Raw genomic sequence first — 18,282 nt, forward strand, 5'->3', positions numbered from 1 at the left:
TGGTACGCGCGAGCGGCGCACGGCGGCGCCAGCGGTCGAGCACTGGGCTTAGGCGCAAATAGAAATCCGCGGCCCGGCAAGGTAACTTAACGACCTCGTTATGCCATAAATAAAGTTGTTTCTCTCTCTCCCTTTTCACTACCACACCCTACCTCTCTCGGCAGTGAAGCGTGCGAAGGCCCGTAGCGATAGCGTCCTTAGCGCTAGCAGCAATTAACAGCAAGCTCTAATCCCTGGGGTCACACTAGTACTACAGTGTACTAGAATAGTGTACAATTCTAGTACACTGTACTAGTACTGACTAGTTTCGCAGTTCCAGCGATAGATGCGCTCACTTCAGCAATAGCGCACCGCAATGCAACGAGTCAGCGGTTACTGCGGTGCTAGAAATGCTAACCAACCCCGAGACCCACGTGAATTTTATTGTTTGCAGTCTACAAGACACATTTAAAGTTAAATATTAAATTCAGGATCGCCAGTCAACCGCTAGAGGCTGTAAAGGAGTGCGTTTATCAGTTACTCACAGGGAACCCTGATCACGAGGTACATACGGCAGGCATTCCCAAATCCCGACTGGGAGCTTACAAACCTGTCGTTGAAAAGAAAAGTGTACACTCATTGCATTCTGCCGGTGCTAACATATGGGGCAGAAACTTGGAGGTTAACAAAGAAGCTCGAGAACAAGTTAAGGACCGCACAAAGAGCGATGGAACGAAAAATCTTAGGACTAACGTTAAGAGACAGGAAGAAAGCGGCGTGGATCAGAGCAAACGGGGATAGCCGATATACTAGTTTGACATTAACAGGAAAAAAATTGAGCTGGGCAGGCCATGCAATGCGTAGGATGTATAACCGGTGGACCATTAGAGTGACAGAATGGATACCAAGGGAAGTGCAGTCGAGGACGGCAGAAAACTAGGTGGGTGAAGTAGGAAATCTGCAGGCGCAAGTTGGAATCAGCTAGCGCAAGACAGGGGTAATTGGAGATCGCAGGGAGAGGCCTTCGTCCAGCAGTAGACATAAATATAGGCCTGAAGATGATGTTAGAGCAACAGCAAAAAAATATGTATATATATATATATATATTGTAGATGCACAGAGGATGCAAAATATCCATCGTTGTTAGCCCATAGTGCCAGACAGGGATAGGTAGTCTCTATTGGCAGCTAACTAGCCAGTTTACTGCAACAAAACAAATACTTAGCCAATACGGTTACCTTGATATTAAACTTACCCATGAGCCATCACAATTTTGTGTTAAATATTCTTAAAGAAAACTCGCCACACACAATTGTTCTTTCACTTTCAAGATTTAATTTCATACACTTGTACAAACACTATATGAAAGGTTGCATCACTCATGCACTATGACATTGTTGGTGTCACAAAAAGTCCAACGTCGCTTATTTTAATTTTTTTTTTTTTTTTCCCCACCAACACTGCATGTACAGGGTTTCCTTTGTCGACACAGAAGGCACGACTCTTGTAGACTTCTCCGTGCCCGCCTTCTGAGATAGCTACCTCTAAGCTGACTAAAAAATGATGAGAAAATAAAAAGGACTGAAGGGCAAAGGGACACGCATTCTCAGCTCACACAACTACCTTACTCCAACGCTAATGAGGTGACCAGGTCGACTCACCTCAAGCTAACATCAACAAAACTGCAGAGCAAAGCAGCAAATAAATAAATTTTACACTGTGGTTAAAGAAATAAAGCAAAGGCAGGCATTGCATATAAGTTCTCTGTCAATAAATGACAACATAAAAACTCAGCTACAAAACAAGGACAGTGGTGCAAAGAAGGCACTATTATATTTATATATATATAAAAAAAAAGTTGGTGTATGCAACAGAAACTGAGTATGCAGAGAAAGCCACAGAACATAAAAGCAGTCAAAACTTAATGGAAAAATAGGAATAAAGCAGCACTACCACAGTGCCCTTTAAAAACAAGTAGAAACATACAATATTACTTGTTCGTAGAACTTTTACAATGGTTTCACAGCTATACACAAATGCTTCATCATGTCTGAACCGCTGACAAGACGACGCACACATTCAAGTAATCTTACACAAAATGGTCAATAAGAATGCCCCTGCCCTGCACCTGAAGGCAAAGTAAAAGATGTCTAGGAAAAAAAAAAAAAAATCTAAGGAGGAAATGCATGTGTAATGTATATAATTATATATATGTATGCGTGTGTGTACATTATATATATATATATATATAAGATGTCCAAAATAACCTTTTTTTTAGAACAGCTGTTCTGACAGAAGCAGGTCAAAATGTGTCGTCAGAATCCTTCAGTGCCTTTGTCAGTTCAATCAATGGCAGATAGCATTTTCCTATTTCATGACATGGATGTTTAGCAAAACAAGCTGCACGGGGCAAGAGGGCGGAGGACGATATCTGTACACAACCGCAAATTCTTTGTACAATGCCACCAGACATGACCCTAAGCACGTCTTAAAATCCTAACAATGCAGACGCTGGTCTCCGATGTGCACTAAAAGGGGCCACGAAGATGCACATTAGGAGCCCACTCCACGGCTTTCTGAATCTTGCTTACAATACCCAGTTAAAAACAAACTTTAAAAAGCAGGATTTTTCTTCGTCCTGCATTCAATTTCTGTAAAGTAGATTAGAAGAAAACAAAACACCTTGACAACAATGCTACCACAGTTCTGTTCATAAAGTGTGGCCTACACTCCCATGACCTTCAAATGAGTAAAAAATAAATACATTGTGAGATTTCAACGAGAGCCATTCATTCTAACCATGTATGCATGCACGCACGCACGCACACACACACACACACACACCCACACACACACACACATGCACACACACAATTATACTGTGGCAAAAGCATAAAAAGGAAACCAAAGTACCAAAGCACAGGTGTATATGAAGTTTGCAGAAAGGATACCATCTGGAGACAAAACGTGTCATTAACTGTGATGGTCTATTTCCCTAATTTCACCTGCAAATTCTTGTGCGAGCCACATGTTAAGGACAACTATTATTTACACATTCCTTAAAATGTTGCCGCAAAGGATAATTTCATGTTCCTCTCAGCTCACGTAATGCGACATTTACTTCGCCTTCTGTAAGTACGTGCTTTTTGAGAGGTACATAAAATATAAGCAGATGCAGAAAGAAAAGCAAGAAAAAGTATAAAGAAAGCTTCAGGAATGTCTCACCCGTAAGAAACATTTAAGTGATGGGACTTTAAATGGTCACACATGGCCAAGCAGTGAGGTGCCTGTTGCTTGCTTCACCAAATGAAAAAATTCATAATCAACCAGCATAAAGAGCAACACCAATACATGAATTTAGACAAATGAAATGTGCTATGCAAGAAGCCCATTGCTTCACGTGTTTGCACTGTAGAGAAACCCGTAGATGTATAAAAGGGAAGGAAAGGGAGGAGAAAAAATGAAAAAGCCTGTTCAAACCGATAAACTAAATACAACGAACAAGGCATCTAAATGGAGAACAAAGGTGCAGCATCCATACAGGACAGAGGTTTTTCAACCAAATGCGAGTCTTTCCAGTGACCAACCATAAATACAACAAACAGTACAAAAGAGAAACCCAGAGGTGCCTCCCAAGCCAGACCCCAAGTTAATGTCCGTGGAGGCCAGCTATGAAGCAACCTTGTCATGCGGTTCTGGCTTTTTGCTGGACCGCTCCTCACGTGGCCGCTTGTGGTCTGGTTCATCATCTAGCTCATCCGAGTTGTCGCGGTCATCGAGATCATCCAGGTCGTCCATGTCATTGCCCATGAGACTCTCATCATCAGAGTCAAGGGTTGGTGGGGGGATAGGTGCTGGCCGGCGAGCAGTAGTGGTGGATGGTGGAGGAGGAAGCACACTGCTGCGCAGGCCAGCCCCGAGGGCAGATGTGACCGAGGGTGCGGCAGGCCGCCTTGAGCTGGCCAGGGATGCTGAAGGGGCCTTGCCTGCCGCTGATGAGATGACACTACCCAGCCCCCCGAGGCCATTCACCAGGCCTGCCTGGGCCAGAGAGGCAAACGAGGCTGACATGTTGGTGGGTAGAGAGAAGCCACCCAGGCCCAAGGGATTGTAGAGCAGTCCTGAGGGGTACAGGAAAGGAAAAGATGTGGAGGCTAAGCTGGCTGACGAGGTGGGAAGGTTTGCGCTGCTGCTGGCGCTGCTGCTGGGGGTACCCTTGCTATGGCGCTCCTTGCTGGGGGCCCGCTCACCATCTTGGGCCTTGGTTTCCTTGGCCTCCTCAAAGGGTAGGCCTTGGAAGCCCAGGCCGGGGAAGCTGAACAGAGGATTGGCCAATCCCATGCCTGCCAGGCCGCCAAAGGGCAAAAAGAGAGGGGGCGTGGCCGATGACGTTGATGGGGATGTCACGGCTGCTGACGACTTGCCGGGCTCCATAAAGAATTTGAGCCCTGGAAAGTTTCCCAGCATGCTGCTGCTGAAGCTCAGAGGGTTCAGGGCGGAGGTAGAGGGAAACCCGAGGTTCGCCGCGCCACCAGAAGATGAGGAGGCTCCCCCGAGACCAGACTGATGCAGGCTCGACAAGAGGGACGCAGCCGTCCTCCTGCCGCGCTTGCTCTCGGGGACTGCCATGCGCTCCTTTGGCATATCCGGAAGATGACCCTGCAAAGGCAAACTTGCGTCACCCACACACAACCCATCTAAACACTAAAACAAGTGTTTCTGATGCTGATGTCATCCCTTTTTAACACGAAAGTGTTTTATGCCGGGGTCCACCAAGACTTCACTGACGTATTTCCGTCACGGAAATACGTCATAATACAAAGAAAGAAACCAGAAGAAAAAGTTCCACAAACATGCAAAATTTGGAAATCGAACCCACGACCTCTCGGTCCGCGACAATAGATCGCCGAGCGTTTAACCCATTGCGCCACAAACGCATTTGCAGAGAGCTACACAGACGCGCCTTATATATCTAACACTCCTCCGTGTACCCGCGCTCTTGCTCGGGGCGGTGCCTACGAGCAGAAAAGAGAAGTACTGCATTATGACACTAACGCGCACCGACAGTGAACGCTTCGGTGGTCTCAGCACTACGACGCCTCGATGCCAGCATTCGAAGGGACGCTGGCATCAAGAAGCACTACCAACGCCACTTAGGTGGCGTTCACCGTACTCAGCACAGCGGAGCGTGGCCTCCGCAATTAGCTCTGAAAATGTTTCTGAAGTTGATCGCGGAGGCTGCAATTACGACGCGCTGTACGCGCTGATTTGACTCGGTGACGATTCAGTTACGTGCTTTGTCTTGCGCGTTGTATTAGTGTGTCAGTTACGTGCTTCGTCTTTCGCGTTGTGCTAGCGTGTGCAGCGTAGTGCAGCTTCCATATGCACGACGGTTGCTCATGGTCATCGACGTTGGTAGTCGTGATGGAGGAGACGTGCCACCAGGCGTCAGCGTGGGTGCATCAACGCCTAAGGGCGCTTTAGCCACAAAACACCAATAGACATTATATATCAATGTGCAATAAACATTACACTACTTCTGTGAAGACACGTTTCACTTTCGTGTTCTATACCGATTCCTATATAAGAGGGATCAACCACATTTTTTATGATATGGGATACTCATTACATCAGCACCAATAAAACCTTACACATCAAGTTCCGATGAGATGTGAAGTCCCTTTGGAGGCTCTCTCGTACCTTGTCTTAGGACATGATGTGATACTATACCATATGTATTTTGTGTTTAGTATCTTAATTTTTACTGCAATCTACCACAAAGATGCTAATCAGATTTGATAAGCTCGAATTTTGGTTTGCATAAACGTCGTGGTCACATACGCATACAAAATACACTAAGCTTAGCCGAAAGCAAAATTAAATGATTTTTAAGCACTCCATAAACCCAAGAACTTTCGAGGCCTTGGAAATCATAGTTTCACATTCAAGAATTTTGAAGGACCACTATGGACCCCTGGACTCGAAAAGCCACTGCTTTTGTTCCGACATACAACATTGCAAAGTATCATTAAAAATCACTGAATGATCGTGACCAGTTGCAAATGGCTGTCATATTGTAAGCCACTGCTTTTTCCCACTGGCCTTACATGGCTGTGTTTAGCCTGCAACTTCTATTTGCTGAAACTATCCCTCTTAAACCTCTTGAATTCAAAATTAAGCACATATTTTAATTTGGTTTGTAATTATGTTGATGTTCCACTACATCAGTAGCAAGGAGCTTTTATTTTGCAACTTAGTTGCACAATTAAAAAATCTATTTCTTCTGGTGGACAGCATGCAACACACAGCAGGCACCACCTAATCAGATAAGAGGTCATGCTGAGAAGCTGTGCTGGTAGTAGACTTTCTTGGTTCTGCATCGTTTCGGACAAGCAGAAATAGCTTTCCTCGCTATGAGATCCTCACTATGCAATAACGAGAAGGGAAACCAAGAAGCCGATTTTCGTTAGCCACACCCATGTGAAGTCAATAGTTAATAAAGCCAAAGAAAGGATACAGGAAACTATTTGTAGTTTTGAAACGGCACCGCTCACCCACCACTGGGGCTGTAGTCTCATTCGTCAGAAGTAGCAGAACTTTTTTAAGAAGGCGACCGTTTGTCACTGGCCGCTTTGAGTACAGCTTCTCACGCGAGCTCCATGGCTTTGGAGCAAATTGCATGCATGGTCATTGGCCGCAAGCGAGCACAAGGTTCCCACACAAAGTCCGTGAGTGTGTCCTAAAGCTGCAGATAAACCGAACTACGCCCACGAAATAGTATTTTGCACGGGTTGCACTTCAGCGGCTTTCCTTTCTACGCTCTCCAATATCTCTATGCTTTTTTTCTGAAACACGTTGCCATTCATTCGATCACTTCAGCAAAGTTGTTACAGTTTGCCAGACGACGACTCCCATTCGGCTAAGACGAGGGGCGACTTTCGCTTGTTTTTTTTTGTTTTTTTTTCTGAAAAAATCTCGACTTATATTCCGGTTTACATGGGAGATGACACTTGTTTCATTGCGTGATTCGGTTGAGAATACAGCCGTTAACCAGCACATCTGTAGTCGTATCAGAAGGGGCTTTATATACAAGTCGATGGGACATATGCGTGTCTCCAGTGGCATGAGCATCAACGTGCATCGCAACTGCCATGCTCCTCTCCTGCCGGATCCCTCTACTGCAGCTGCCTCGTGGGGGGAGGGCAGCGGAAGAGGAGGACTGTCCTTGCCAAGTGCAAACCTTCAGATGCCACAAAGCTCATGTGCGACACCACGTGTGTCTCAAAGAACTAGTTGGCATTCAGCAACTAACATGCCCCACAATTCAGCTGCACAAAAGCATGCACCCTTTTCATTATGCCTTTGTATCGTAAGTCCAACCACCGACCGCCAACAACAAAAATGACAGAAGAAAGGCAAAGAAAGCTATTCCTTTAAAACAACTTGATGCCAATGGGAGCCAACTCGCACCCTCCACATTATGCGTGTGTTGCTCTACCAATTAAGCTACGGCAGTGGCTATTCCTACGTCCATGTTCTTGGGTATTTATGTATTAGTACAAGATCTAACGAGGCGAGTGTTAGCCAATGCCACTCAAGGCGATGGCGGCGGATGTCGAACGCCCTTCTGACCGATGGGGTCACATAGTAAATTCAACTTGAGGAGCACGCAGCTGACCAAAAAGAGAGAGAGAGAGAAAATATTTATGAAGTCATTATGAATCCTTGTATGCTACCTGAAGGCATCAAATCTGCCGGAGTCGAGACCCTCGTTATGCAATGAACGAGAAGGAGAACCAAGGACACAATTTTTGTTAGTCACAAACATATGAAGACAATAAAGCCAAGGAAAGCATAGGGGATGTTATTTGTAGTGAAATGAAGTGTAGAAATAACGTAAGAGAAAATGAAAGCAGACAAAAAAAAAAGAAAAAAAAAAAAAAAAACTTCCCGCCTTTGGAAGCCAAACCCACACCCTCGGCATAACGCATGCATTGCTCTACGCCGTCTATGGATTGAGATACAGCGGCAGCAGTTTCTATGCATGCTTTCCCATATACTCCTAAACAAAGTACTATCCGCACCAAATGAAGTAGGAACAGTGGAGCACACATGGCCGAAGCTTAACTGAGGGAATAGTGCGTGGCGTCCCGTCATCGCCATTGACAGGCGCGCACATCCAGTTTGACCCTACTGCGTGAAGATGTTCGCACTATACTGCAATATTTTAGTTTCTGCTCTGGTTTTCTTTGATGTGAAAGCGAGAAAATAAAAATTAAAGAAAAAGAAAATATTGCAGTAGGACAAGCCATCCTCGCCCCCTGCATGCAAACCAGATGAGCAAATCTATCTCTAATGATGACTGTACCAGGCGCACCATTGTTTCTGTTTATTTGACGTCAAAAGCATATCCAGTTTTCCAACGCTATGTGATAATACTCGCCCTATACTGTGAAATTTTAGCTTCTGTTTTCTGTGCTATTTTTCTTGCTTTCAAATAAAAGAGAACCAGAAAAGAAATGAAAATACCACAGTAAGGCGGAAGGAAGCATCATCACGCAGTGCGGTAAAAACGGATGTGTATGCCTGTCAATGGCGACTGGACAGCGTGCACTACACCCTCAGTTATGCCTCGGCTGTGCGCTCTGCTGTTTGTGTTTCATTTGACGCCGACAGTACAAATCTTCCAGTTCTGGCAATAAGAAAAAGATGAAAGCAGTAAACTTTACAGCAAACAGAAGGAAAATTTATTTACACTTAATCCCCATAGTCATTTCTTTTGGGAAGCATTTTACTGCTGGCTATATGAACCACAACGTGTCTTCTGTACAGTACATTGCACGTTTTATATTCTGCATTTATCAAACAACACCTAGACCAACCATTTCACTAATTCGTCCTGCAGCAAATGCTATTTTCTGGAACGCCCCAAAAAGTGGGATGCAAATCTTTTGAATGAGCTTTAATAAATGAAGACTGAAAGTGACGTGTCATCATCATGCTACAGAAGAAAACTTCGTCTGTCACTAACTTGTGATGGCAATAATGCTAGCTAGCCTGGCTCTGACGATAGGCTGTTGCAAACTGTAAACACGATTTTGGTTTCGTATCTGATTACACCGTACAAACAATTTGCAGACCAACTTTCCTTAAAAAAAATATATATATATATGCATGTTAGACTAGTGTAAATACAGTAGACTTCTGTTACTTCGACCCTGACAGGACTGACAAAATGGATTCAATTATCCGGTGAGTAAAACTACACAAGCATATATATATATATATATATATATATATACATTACTGGTTCATTTGGCAGTATTTGCACTATTCTAAGAAGCCCCCGAATCAAACGTACACTCACTTTCTATCTGTCCAAAGTAGAACACTAGCGGAGAAATCACGCGCTGTCCTGCGTCTCTGTCACGTCCCTGTCTTTTTTGAATTGCGCTAAAGCCTTTGCCAATATGAGAAAATCACATTAAAGCTTGTTGAAAAAAAAAAGTTCAAATCTAATGCACACCCGACCATTAGCAAGAATAACGGGCAAGGGTCTAATATGCGTTGCAAGATGACAGTGGTTTTCTAAAGTCAGCTTCGCAATACAACCGCGTTATGGAGTAAAGCATACGAATGCTGCAAAGGCAGTTTTAGTTTAGTGTCCGATTGAATGTGCAGGCTATCCTCGGACCATAATGAGACATTGAAGACCCTCCTAGGACAGGCCGAAAATGGGCACTTTCGACAGGAAATGACAACTGTTTAATGCATTCGGTGTCCCCCTAAGCTCCGTGGAGACATGCTAACAGCAGAGCATTGCACGGGCCGGTTTTTCAGGCCTGCGCTCGAGCCCAAAAGTACCATCCATTGGCCCGCCCGAGCCTAGCCGGATGATATTAAACCTGGCCCGTACGCGGACCAATTCTGTTCGACTCATTAGCCCTTGAGCCTATACGAAAAGCTAGGTCGAGTTCTCAGCGATTGTGAAGATACTGTCATGTGATCAATAGGCGCCGGGCGGTCTTCAAGCTGCATCAAAGCAGCTTTCTGCCCTGCGTCTCCTCTTGCTGGCTACTTTAATGAGAGAAATAAACATTTATTTTCACTGCTAGCCAAACAAACGATTATTTGAATATTTGGTATGAAAACACACATATACAATGGATAGTTAGGAAAATAGGGAGGCATCAGGCTAGCAACAGCCATCAGGAGTGGAAAGAACGCTTACATTTAGAGAGGAAGATACAAAAAAGCACATCAGTTGATCACCATGCATTGTGATATGAACGGCCATACTACGTTTTCTTAATAGCTGTGCGGCAATATAGTATAGAATAAGTGAACACTCCCATACACACTGCCAGCCATTTCATCTCACTTTTGAATCTCATATAATAATTGGGAAATACAGTGCTGGAATTCGAACCAAATGTAAGTTAAAATGCGCTGGTCTATTGGCTTTCAGTAATACCATATTAAACGGCCACTTGAAACTTTTCTCATTAAACCGAAATATCCCCAAGGCAAACGCTCATGTGCAATCATATTTTCACATGAAACATGCCATTTTTATAGCTTTATTCGGCTTCATTATAATGGTGTCAGTGTTTCAGTTAACAATTTAGGCATTCATGTTTCACAATAATGCAAATTTGGACTGTCTACTTTTGTTTCAGTACAGTGCATGTACACTTCCCGCATTTTTAGCTACATCGCGCGAGCGTCCATCACAAGTCATTTCCGCGACTTTAAGCGGCAATAATCAGCAAGACTGGCAGAAGTACTCTCAAGTGCACCAAGCACTCCCCTGTGCAAGGGCCGTCTAAAGCGATGTTCCCTTCAGGACAACATACGACCATATTATAGTGTTCTCGCACAATATAGCTAAAAATGCGGGAGACTGTACAACTTGGGCAACTTAGTTTTTCCCCCCCCATCAGATTGGAATATGATATGCTTGTTGCTTCAGGTAAATTCACAGGGAATCCACTTAGTGCTAGAAAAAGACGTACAAGGATGCGAAACTGAGGGTTGAGTCACTTAACATGTGAAAATAGCATACAAAAAAAAAAAAAAAGACACCTTTATTTAGAATTTGTAGTGGTCCTCCCAAGATTTCAAGGGCTTCGGCTGTATGTGACATACACTGTCTCTATGATCGACCCGCTGTGTAATGACCATTGCTCACTAAGGTTATCTCACGACCGTGGGATGAGGACCGTACGCCGAAGGCGCATGCAGTGACGACAATGTAATTACAAAGAAGGAATGTCGTCGATAGAATGACGAAGCCATTATGAGGATGACGGCATGACGAAGGGATGATTCTGAAGCGATGACAATAAATAACCATGATGCAATTACAATGCCACGACGACGACGATTGACGATACCACAATTATAATGGAATGAAGGAGAAATTATGTTGATGGAAGGAAGAAGGCAGTAAAATGACGGCGGTATTACAATTGCATGACATTTCTGACATGATGGCGACGATGCGACAACAGTGGTAGCCTGGCGACAATGGAACGACCACGACGTGTGGTTGGTATGACAACAAATGCATGACAATGACCATACGTTGATGACACAATGACGACTATAGCATGACAACCACGACATAATCACGATTGAATGACGGCAGCATGATTACGATAGAATGACGTCGATGGAACTGCGAAGAAGGCATGACGATGAGGGTATGACGACAATTTCACGATGTTTCTGAAATAATGACGACAGCATAACAGCATTACGAGAACGACATGACTAGAACGGGGCGATCATGACTGTATGCCATCGATGGAGCTACCATGACCTTGAGGATATATACGTAGTGGCTAAAGTTAGTAGTTAACAATTGGGTCACATGGTGTAGGATAGATAGATTAGAGACACTTAAATCTCGTTAAAGCAAAACGGTTTATAATGTAATAATGGATATAACGAAAGAATTTTCCCCTTGAAAGTCCCCATAGAAACCCATGTTTAAAATTTTTTCGTACTGATCAAGGGATATAACGAAAAATTTTCGTTCCAAAATGACAATAACCGCCTGCTTTGCACACAACATAACGATTTGTTAAAATGCACGGCGCTTTGCGTGCCTCTTAATGTGGCAGTTTAAGTCTCCCGCAGCTGCCCTGCACCAGCAACGCCCCAAGCCAAGCTGAGCAAGCTGGTCAAGCCTAACTTCTGTTAGCGTGCTGTGCGCCCTCGTTTGCAGTGTTTCGGAAGCGGGAGTAGGTCAGTCAGCCTGTTTGCTTTTTACGCCGTGTTGCCGGTTACATGAGAAAATGCAAGTGGCCAAAGACTTCGGCATCGTGCCGAGCTCACTTTCTACAATTCTCAGCAGCAAGGAAGTCATCACTGGCGCTGTTGTGAAAGAACCTGCGGTCTCCTGCCTTTGAAGCAGTGGAAGAGGTGCTGTTCAAGTGGTTTTTGGATGCAAGGGCTGCTAATTTTCCCGAGAGTGGGGCACTACTCCAGAGAAAAGCCAGAGACTTTGCTTGTATTATGGGCTGTGACAGCTTTGTTACAAGTGATGGCTGGGTCGTGGGTGAAAGCCAATGTTGGATCCCTCCTAAAGGTATGAAGAGAAAGATATGCTCAATGCTGATGAGGCAGGTCTCTTTTACCAAATGTTGCCGCAAACGACTTTATCATTAAAACGCGAGCTCTGTTGCAGCGGGAAACACCGCAAGGTCTGCGCTCCTTTGTACGAACATGGACTGGTCGGAGAAGCTTCCAGCTTTGGTGATAGGAAAAAGCACGTCGCCGCAATGCTTTAAAGGAAAGAGGAAAAGAGAAAAGAGTATGAAAAGTTAGAGGCAGAATCGTAGGATATGCCTTTTCTTAGATAACTGTGCTGCCCACCACACAACTGCAGTGCTTGAGAACATCAAACTTCGGTTCTTGCTCCCAAACTGCACAGCACTAATACAGCCTCTAGATCAAGGCGTGATAATGTCTTTTAAGACTGGATATCGAAAGCAGATAATAGACCGGCTAATGTTTAACATAAAGCTGAACCGCGACACGAAGATAGATTCACACATGGCATTGGAGATGCTTAACGCAGCTTGGACGAAGGTGACTGCCAGTGTCATCGCCAAGTGCTTTCCACATGCATCATTTGTGGCGGCTAACGAAAGCAGCCATGGCACCAACGACTTAACCAGTAGCAGCACCTGCTGATACCACCGCATCAGAAGAAGCTGCACTAGTGTCATGGAAAGTACTCAGTGATGCTGGTGTAATGGGTGAAGGTGAAACCTTCTGTGATTATGTAAGCATGGATGCCGATGTTGTGGCAACAGAGGAGCTAACCGACGACGACTTTGTTCGTGGTACTGCCTGGGCGCACAAAGGAAGCGATGACGAATGTGTCGTGGAAGACGACACTCCGCTGTGTGCGAACATGCCAACATACTCCCAAGCGCTGGGCGTGGTGGACCTGCTGTGCTGTTACTTTGGCGGGCACGGAGACGGTGAAGATGGTCTCGAGATAGCAGCTGCTGCTGAGAAGGCCGTCCTTCGGTTGAGGAAGATGCAGCAGCGAATCATCACAGACTTTTTCGTGCTATCTACATGAAAGGCCACGCGGCTTGCGTCGATCACAATAAAATCAGTTCTTGTGTTTTTGTGTTTCATCGCAGTTGTTCGATAAGTACTTTCCTGTGGACACAGCCACTCAGCTGCGACGGGAGCTAATACCTCCGCGATGACTTACCTGTAGTGAATACACAGTAAAAGTGCATACAATAATTAGCTGTATAATAATTAGTCAGTGGCTATAAAGAACTAATGGTTATAAGGAAAAAAATTTGGCGCCCGTTTGACTTGGTTATAGTGAGATTTAAGAATATATAGATAAAAAGTGCTTGAAGTAGGCAAAGAATGCTGATCACATTAAAAAGTGTGGCATACAGTGGGCGCAGTTGATCACTGGTACCATTTTCTCTACCACTGAAGAGCACCGCTAATGTACACGAATCTGTGCAGCGTACAGCTGCTGTGTTGTCACCTTCCTGCCTCGACTTTCTCTAAACCGACAGACACCAACGACCTAAAATTTGCATAGGGCTGAATTTTTTATAGGCTTCAGTTTTGTGGAGTTGCATATAGCATGTCCGGGCCTAATCCGGGCCCGACTGAGGCCCAGGCTCGACCCGAGGTCGAAGCTTCTAGGCCTGAGCCCGGCCAGCGGGTTGGGCCGGGCCCATGTAGTGCTCTAGAGTCTAGCTACTAGTAAAGGCGTCGTTATTGGGGGGTCACCATAGGTGTCAGCGGCGTGCATGCTGATTGGTCAAGTTCAAATTATCAGGCAAAGGCCAATTTTAGGATAAAAATAACGAAAGTTTGGGCCCATAGAAAAGCATGGGCACCAGGCAGGACTTTCGGTCATAATAGAGTTAGTTGAAAGATTGACTGTACTGTAATCATACATTGTGAGCTACTGGTCTCGCTTTAAAGCTTTCACCGGCTGGCCGAAAATAGGCGTTTTCGATGGGAGATGACCAATGCTGCCCTAATTTATTGATGCGTGTTGCTAAATTCACACAAAAAGTTGCTAACTTCCGCTAAATTTTGCTGCAATGGTACTAATATTGTCACTAAACTAGTAAATTTTAGGTAACATAGGCATTTTGAAACACAATAATATATGCTAAGGGTGTAAATCATTTACCGAAACGTCTCATGTTTGTGTAGGGCCCATGTGAACGAGGAATAGGCAGTGTTTTTACCAGCAGTGTGTGGTGGGCTTTTACATTACTATTATACTTACATAATGGACAAGGAAAGCTGAAATTCAGGGTTTAACCTCAAATTGTGAGGTTTCAAATGCAGCACAATTCAATAGAATGCAAACAGTCTGATCTTTCTAGAACATAAAGGCACTTAAGTCTACATTATCCCTGAAAATTTTCTAGTTCTCTGTGCTCACGAAAGACAGTAAAATTTTACAAGACGTACAAGGTCACATGTTAACACAGTGATAACAATCACGCAACCTTTATGCAGGGCAATACTGTGCTTCTTGGTCTACCTGAAGCTTCTTCGCAGTACTAACTTGTCAAAACCCATGCGATAAGGAAGCAGTATGTTCAGGCTCGTGTGAACGAGCCCATGCGCTCCCATGTATACGCCTTTATACAGTCAATCAATCTTACTGTTTACCAGCTGCATTCTAAATCTAACAATAAAATCCATAAATGTACACCGAACGAACATACTTAGTAAAAGTGCACAACAGTGAGCGTTAAGACCCATTCAAATTGGTTTCGTAAAAAAAAAAAAAAAAAAAAAAAAAAAAAAGAAAAACAAGTATTTTGTGAGCCCACTGAAAATCCTGTAAAGGCAACCACTGCTTGATCATCGTCAATGAGCCTAGGTGCTATATAGCCAAATTACTCAGCTCACATGTAACTTTCGAATAATGAAGTGCACTTAGAGAGCTATTTTCAAAGCCGCTTCCTTAAATTCCAAGTCGCTGAGATGTTGCTAATTGTTCTGTAAAGTCGCTGAACAGGCATGAAAGTCACTAAATCTAGCGACAAAGTAGCTAAAATCACAGCACTGGAGATAACCTGAGTTCCATGCATTTGCTGGCCCAATTGTCCATTGGTCACCATTGGTCAGGTGCATGCCTGCTGACCAGTCAAGTTCGAATTATCCAGCAAAGGTCAATTATAGGATAAATATAATGAAACTTTGGGCCCATAGAAATGCATGGGCGCTGACCCAGACTTTCAGTTAAGATTGAATTAACTGAAAAGTTTAATTACTCGATTCGAACTAACGAAAGTCTACTGTACTCGATTTTCAGCACAATATCTCGCACAGTAAAACACCAGCAAAGGAACACTTTTGAAGTGAGCAATGCTGCCAGCATTTGCTCTCAATTGCATCTCAATCACAACCGGGTGTGTTGTAGTGTTTAATGCAGCATCACCAATGTGGTGTTTACAGAAGCAGTTGACAATTTCTATGTGGTGTTCATCTCATAACGCAGAGCAAAATGACCACTGCAGGTAGAGATGCTAGTAAACTGAATACTCTATTATCATATTTTCCGGATTGTAAAGTCGCATTCCAGGATATGTGCTCCTTAACTGCCATTAATGCTGCGTTTGGTTTACTGCGTCCTAACAACCAAACACAGCTCATCAGATCTGCAAGATGAATAAGAGATACTGTCACTTATACTAGTGATTCTTGATGAATACATCGTACTTCTTATTTTATTGCACAATAGCTGCCTTGCTTTTTCTTGTCGCAGCTGCTGCATTATGATAAATATGCCAAGAATTCCTACTGTTTAACACAGCAGCAGTGCTCAGGGATGTCCCAAAGTCATTCTGGAGCAATTTTTGGAGCAAGCAAAGTTGGGTTTTGGAGCAGTTTGGCGCAGACAAAATTGCATTTTGGAGCAGGCCAATCTGAATTTTGGTGGAATAATGGAATATGGCAGCACACTTCAAAACCACAGTCAGAATAAACGAACACAAAGCGCATACCAGAAGCACGCTTTGTAGCTATAGCATAATAGAATATGGAAGAGTGGGTCGAGTAGTGGCACGGCGCATGTTTTCATGTAAAGCAGAAAACATCAGTTGGAACTACAATCGAACTATATATTTCCCGCGCCGACGCTCATGGCGATAGCGGAAAATGTTCTCAAATTATGTGTGCAATCGATGCGTTAACATAATTTCTGGGCCACGATATGTCACCGCAGACCCAGAGAGCCGCAATCAACCCTGGGCTGGTGTTACGTAAAACTATTCCAATCTGTCTTTATTGCAATAGCAATCATGGACACTCCAGACGCACCACTGCCGTTGTCGTCGCCGTGATGTTCCGTATGAAGTCCAGGGGCAATAACATGGTCGCTGCGCGCTGTATGCTGTATGTGCGAGTGAAATCGTATATGGGTGAGCCGACGATGGCGGCTCAATCTCGCGGCCGCAAGGGAGGAAAGCGGGAAGGACGCGCACATGTATTTGATCACGCGCAAAGCACTGCGTGGGGAATGGAGGGAGGGAGGTGGGCTGCTGCGTATGGCGCGGCAGCGCGGGCCCTATCATGAAAGCGGTCTGTGATGGGGACAGAGTGCGATTGCTCATAGCTTCGTGCGTGCTGTGTTTTCGCCGCTTAGTTAGCTCACTGCTGCTGCCGCGCTTCCTCACTCCAGCGTTTAGACAGTGAGTCTCCGTGGTCATCGACTGCGATGTGTTCATGTTTGCTTGTGCGCGCGTGACACCATGCATGTATATTTAATAGGGATGGGCGAATATTCAGTATTGTCGAATATTCGATCAAATTATTCTATATTCGTTATTCACTCCGATTCGAATTCAGGTATTCAATATTTTCGAATTATTCGGCGCTCCTGAATAGGCAGCCAGAAGCCATGGACTGTCGGTAGAAAAACACATCTCGGAGGCTATGCTTTAAGTCATGGCTGCCATACATGAACCATCAATCTCGAAGGCTATACGTTTTTGCTTTAAAGAGCCGGAAATGTGCGACGCAAAAGAGCAGAAACGGTGCTAGCATACAACCGAAACGAAGCGGCAGAGTACGCATCGCCAAAGCCATCAGCGGAAATCGTACGTGAATGACTGCAAGGACGGAACGCTTCGTGCCTATTTGTGCCTTTACTGTGTTTACCGCTGCGCATGACAACGCGTTGGCCGCGGGATTTCATAGTCGCCATCCATGATCGCGTTGATAGCGGGCGGGGTTTCTTCTGCAGCGGTTGCGGCAAAACAGTTTCGTTTTGACTCAATACACATGTCGGCCGCGTGCCTAAAAAGCTGCGTAGCCGCCATCCATGATCACATAGATAGGGACTGTGATTTCGTCTGCAGTTGTTGCAGCGAAAGGTAGTTTCGTTCTGACTCTGTGCGTGCATCGGCCACGTGCCTTAAGCACCGCAAAGTCACCGTTCATAATCGCGTCGATAGCGGGGACGGTTGTGACGAACTGTTGTTTCGGTTTGACTCGGTGCAAAGCTGTAGAGGATGAAGAACACTGGCTACATCGCGATGAACGTGCGATCTGTTGGCGATCAGCTTACTGGCGAAAAAATAATCGGGATGTGCACGCGGTAGTGCAAAGCGTGTTGCAACTCAAGGTGCCGCAGCCGTGCTGCAAAGGAAGTCTCGAAGCCTCGATCGCCGCTGCGAGAGCCAATCAGTCACGAGATGGCGAGAATTGCAGCTTCCGCACTGCTTTTGTACAAAATGGCAAATGGACTTGCTCATCCATTCCACTAATAAAATCGTGCTG

At 44.7% G+C, this 18,282-nt stretch overlaps 1 protein-coding gene across 16 annotated transcripts in view; it reads right to left on the bottom strand.

The window, feature by feature from the left end:
* Positions 1-1,291: 1,291 nt before the first annotated feature.
* Positions 1,292-18,282, bottom strand: part of LOC119466299 (chromodomain-helicase-DNA-binding protein 7-like) — a 554,757-nt gene continuing 537,766 nt past the window's right edge. For all 16 annotated transcript variants that reach the window (XM_049669824.1, XM_049669819.1, XM_049669863.1 and 13 more), the window contains one exon: positions 1,292-4,638. In XM_049669824.1, coding sequence (XP_049525781.1) covers positions 3,649-4,638 — 990 coding nt within the window. In that variant the 3' untranslated portion in view covers positions 1,292-3,648. The remainder of the gene's footprint in view (positions 4,639-18,282) is intronic.

The sequence above is a fragment of the Dermacentor silvarum genome, chromosome 1 (assembly GCF_013339745.2).
Source record: "Dermacentor silvarum isolate Dsil-2018 chromosome 1, BIME_Dsil_1.4, whole genome shotgun sequence".
In the NCBI taxonomy this organism is placed as follows: domain Eukaryota; kingdom Metazoa; phylum Arthropoda; class Arachnida; order Ixodida; family Ixodidae; genus Dermacentor; species Dermacentor silvarum.